General features: G+C 33.1%; 1 protein-coding gene across 3 annotated transcripts; it reads right to left on the minus strand.

Annotated features, from left to right (window-relative positions):
* Positions 1–243: 243 nt before the first annotated feature.
* LOC145568161 (F-box/FBD/LRR-repeat protein At5g56420-like) lies at positions 244–4,434 on the minus strand. 3 transcript variants are annotated; one of them, XM_081627601.1, is made up of 6 exons: positions 4,222–4,413; positions 3,667–3,764; positions 3,285–3,579; positions 3,119–3,182; positions 2,268–2,411; positions 244–1,940 (listed from the first exon to the last, which is right to left on the minus strand). In XM_081627601.1, exons 2-5 carry the CDS (start codon positions 3,712–3,714, stop codon positions 2,378–2,380), a joined length of 441 nt encoding a protein of 146 aa, XP_081483727.1. In that variant the 5' UTR covers positions 3,715–3,764; positions 4,222–4,413; the 3' UTR covers positions 244–1,940; positions 2,268–2,377. The 3 variants fall into 3 exon arrangements, with proteins under 3 accessions (XP_081483727.1, XP_081483729.1, XP_081483728.1); XM_081627603.1 differs by having other exon boundaries at positions 3,285–3,561; positions 4,222–4,407; XM_081627602.1 differs by having other exon boundaries at positions 244–2,411; positions 4,222–4,434.
* Between the last annotated feature and the right edge of the window lie 343 nt (positions 4,435–4,777).

Genomic DNA, 4,777 nt, shown 5'->3' on the forward strand with positions numbered 1-4,777 from the left:
TTAAAGTGTTAACACTTATTAAAACACGAAGGGAGTATATTACTATACTTTTTTAAAATCCGTGAATTTAAAAGTAACGTATTTAAAAAAGGAAAGAACTATTTCATTTGTATAAAACCTAGTGCTAATGGATGAGACAAGTAAATTGGAACAATTGGAATAATAATAATCTTTAAATATGATCACAGATCAAATAACAAATATGATATTGAGTGATATTAGATCAATATCATCAGAAAATCAGCATGGGAAGAAAGTAAAGGAGGGGGTAGGAGCGCCCGCTCCTATGAAAGTGCATGCTTGCTCCTTGGTTTGCTGGGCATTAATTTGAAATGCTCTTTTGTCTTGGTAAATCCTCAATTCATCTCTTGCACCTACAAATACGAACACACACACAAAAGAGACGAAAACAACAAATAGACTACAAAAGTCACAAAAATGGGTTAGAGAGGGATAAAAATAGAAGAGGAGAATATGAAAGGGTGAAAAACACTACATAAAGTAGATTAAAATAAAAAAAAATCAACATATCATGTTCACACTTAATTTCAAAGCTCGCGATTAGGGAGGGGTGTCCACTCGGTTTGGATTTAGGCTTCCAATCCCACCCGAGACAAAATTTGATTTTTGATTTTCAAATCCAATTCAACCCAAATTTCTCATCAAATCTAATCCGTTCCAATCCATATTAAATATGTTGCAAATTTTAGCCTAATGCGATTATAAAAATAAAAATACAATTATAAAAATTCAAGTCTTGAAATCATAAACTACATAGTTGTACATGATTAATACAAGTATTAAAAACATAATTTTACATGATTAATATTAAGGTAATTAAAAACATGATTTCATATTTCGATTAATTCAATTTTTAAGATCCAAACAAGATCAATCCGATCCGATTTGAAAATGTACGGATTGGATTGATTTTCGATTTTAATCCAAACAATGAACACTGCTATTCACATTATTTATCAAACGTAGAAGACGAAAAAAAGTTATATAATCAAAGACTTTTAGATGATGGTTGAATATTTTTTCTTACTATTTAAATCAAAGAGATTTGATAATGTAAGACATTTGGGAATGATCTATTGGTATGTTAGTATGTAGCTAGCGTCCCTAAAAAAAAAAAAAAAAAAAGACGAAGCATAGAGGTTCCCTTTTAAAGTTTTGATGCAATAATTTTTGTATTGAAGGAAGAAAATAAAAATATAACACCACTAAATAATTAATCCTGAGAGTGAAGTACTTCCTCCGTTTTTTAATAGTTTTTTAATAGTTGCAACACATTTTTTCACGGTATTTAAAAAAGGTGGGGTTTACATGATATAATACACTTTAAAATAGGATGAGTGGTTGTTAGGAGTATAATTTAATAGGCCATGTGTTTTAAATAAGAGAAATAGTATAATTTTTCCCTAAAATAACTTTTCATTTATAGTGTGTTGTTAGTATTGTGACATTTCTATTTGGAAGTATAACTCAAGTGGTTAAAGCTTCCCTCTCGATTCTAAGAGATCTTAGAATCCATTCTTCTCATCCGCCGTTGTGGCTCTCTAAACACCACAAAATAAAAAAAAAAAAAAAACTAAATAATTAATATTATGGTTGAGCAAAGAGCCCTAATTCTAGGCAGTTGTGTATCTGAACGTGACATCTTGAGGTAGTGTCCTTCCAAGCTCCTCAGCACATTCTTTAGCATGTTTTTCATCAAACTGCATCCAAGATTTCCTAAAATTACACTCTGACGGGATATCCAATATCACCTCTTTGAGCATGACGGAATTTTCAACCACATAAGTGACAAACTCAATGTCAATTGGTTGCCCCTGAAAACGACCAATCTCTAGAGTCTTAAGGCTCATGAGGGGGCGCCCTCTATGCTTGACTATACTCCTTTGAGATGTATAATAAATCCCAAGACACTTACAAAACTGCAGAATATCAAAAAACCTCAATTGTAATGAGGTATCAACCGCCATATATGGTAGGCTATATTCTCCTCAAAAACACAATAGGACATCGAAATGAGCAGCGATACCATCTGTAACATCCAAGTCAACATGAGTCCACTAGTAGATATTGTCCTCATACGAATTTGCTTTGCTGTAGTGCGAGTTGTCCAAATGGGACAATATTTACTAGTGGGCTCATGTTGACCTAGGGTGTTACATCAGTAATCATTCTTTTCTAAAAACTTGTTATTAAGCAATATATAATTATTTGTAACCAACAATTCATTTCATATAGATAAGCTATACCTTGACATGTAATTTCTGTAAGAGTGGAGATGCTTCGATCAAGTGAGCCCATCCAAGGAGACTTTCATCATGATTTGATTTAACAGAGATTCGTAGATGCGTAAGGTTTTTCATGCTTCTCGGATTATCAATCCCCAAGTTAAACTACACAAGTTAAGATAAAATAAACATCAATGACAGCATGTAATGCATATATCCATAGAGCAAATCATCAATTACATGGAATGAAATCAATGAATAACTTAGATACCGTAAAACTCTGGTTTACAATCAAGCTCCAACTTAGATACTTCAATTGTGAGAAGTATTTAGAAAAAGAGTCATAAGCAGGGGCTACAACCTCTCCAATATATAATCCATTACCAATTGTTAGCTCGGAAAGGAAGGAGGCATCTCTAATATTCAGCTCTCCTATGGGATCCCCGTGATGAATAAATGACACAAGTTTTGGGGCTAAAATGTCGATGCATAACAAATGAGGACAACGCGATACCTCTAAATGTTTCAATTCAAGAGGTGAATGAGGAAGCTTTATATCTGTTAAATGGTAGCCACCAACAATGCACAAATTCTCAAGAACTGAGCAAGAAAGCAGAATGCGCTCAATGTCCATCACAGTCACATTCACATATTTAAGACACAAAGAACCCAATTTACTAGGCACAACAAGAGACGACATACGACATTCAAGAGGCCAAGAGTAGAAATCAATCAACGGTATCAATATCTTACTTCTCTTTTTAAAAACGGTGTCAAGTTCAATTCAAGCCTTTTAACTTGTTTTGTAAGTGCAAAAACTAACCACTTATCGATATCAGATTCATTGTTGCAATCCCAAGTCAAAAACCAACCTCAGTTCATCTATTGTCGGAGCAAGATGAGCTTCCAGTGTATAGTTCACCCACCTCGTAAAACCTGATGAGCAATTCTTAGGTGAGACCACCTAGTACTAGTAATAATAATATACGAATTGAAGTATAAAAAAAAACACTATTATACAGTTTTTGTTTTCCAAACCTGGTCTATGATGCAGAATTAACCACTCATGATCAATTAAATTCATACTATAAGTACTTTTAATCTTACGATCTCCCATAACCCTTTTCAATATCGGTGAATGAGCTTGAAAAAGCAATACAGGTAAAAATCGGCACAAATTTTTCCAACGGTGAGAAAGAGCACTAGTTTTAGTGACTTCCTTGATTGTTAAAGAGGACATGATCAACATGAGAACATCATCGGACAGCTGACTTAGTCGATCCCTCACAACACTGTCATTTGCTTCATCATAACACTGAGTATCACACACAAACTATTCAAACTAAATGTAAATCATCATAACAAATTTCAGTAAACTACTCCATATTTATTAGTGGATGACAAAGAAACGAAATCATACCCGGCGCTTGCAAGATTGAAGAGCAGGCCGTGTCTTTTCTGACATCATGATTACTGCTTACACCAGCAAACAATACTAACAAAGCTTCACAGCAAATTCTGCAAATTTCCAGAAATTCAGATTCGAATTGATCAAATAATAATTTAAAATAAAACTTGAACAATAACACAAAACGTAGACAATGGCAGATATAGGCTAACAATTACAACCCTAAGAAGATCAAATTGCAACCCAATCTTAGACGCAATCAACTACAATATCTAATTTCTTAATTCAATCCGAATTATTATATACAGTAGCCACCAAATTTAATTGAAATATCAAATAAGGCTCAAAAAATCACATAATTTTAATTTTAGGGATATTTGATTCAAGTGTTATATTATCTAGCAACATAATCGAATCGCTGGTTATGATCATTCATAATCTTAGTAATTAGAATCAATAGTTCAGATTTTCGATCCCTAAACTAACTGCACTAAAATAAAATAAAACTAAATTTAAATTAGATAAAAATAAACCCTAGATTGTGAAATTGATATGATGATAACATACCTCAGAAGCTGCTTCAATGGGGGGATCACGAGTATTTGAAGGTACCTCAATGGAGAACTGAGAGAGGGGAAGCAGGAGGAGGTAGGGCTACGTTTTCCGTTTTTTTTTTTTTTACCTTATCGACAATTTTTTTGTTTTTTTAAAAACTCTCAAAAAAAAAAAAAAAAAAAAAAATAGCTAGCTACTGTTCTAGTCTTCTAACTTCTCTACCCTTTTAAAAGCCAGAACTTGTGTTACTATTCCAAATCTACAGTGTATTTCCGTTTTTAGCCTTCTTTCCTTCTTAGATGCACAGTGTGTTTCCGATTTTAGCCTTCTTTCCTTTCTTTTGGTTTTCTTCTTTCACACGGAAAAAGTGCAGTAGGTAGTTTCTTTTGGTGGGGTTTTCACTGACTTGTCTTGGATTTTATTGGTGTGGGGTGTGGGTCCCATCTAATAAAAGTGCTCCTTTCTCCTTTTTGGGATTTCCGTGTTGTTTGTTATGTTATTTTTTTTTATTTTTTTTATTTTTTGGGGTTTATTAAGTTTATTTGATATTTTGATTGATTATGTTATT

Source organism: Chenopodium album, chromosome 11, assembly GCF_948465745.1.
Source record: "Chenopodium album chromosome 11, dcCheAlbu1.1, whole genome shotgun sequence".
Taxonomy (NCBI): domain Eukaryota; kingdom Viridiplantae; phylum Streptophyta; class Magnoliopsida; order Caryophyllales; family Amaranthaceae; genus Chenopodium; species Chenopodium album.

Excerpts from the sequence above, each read along its gene's own strand:
- LOC145568161 (XM_081627602.1), bottom strand. The coding sequence starts at position 3,714 with ATGATGTCAGAAAAGACACGGCCTGCTCTTCAATCTTGCAAGCGCCGG. Across the intron at positions 3,580-3,666 it reads TTCAATCTTGCAAGCGCCGG|TTTGTGTGTGATACTCAGTG; the intron begins GTATGATTTCGT and ends TAGTTTGAATAG. Across the intron at positions 3,183-3,284 it reads AATTCTGCATCATAGACCAG|GTTTTACGAGGTGGGTGAAC; the intron begins GTTTGGAAAACA and ends ATTGCTCATCAG.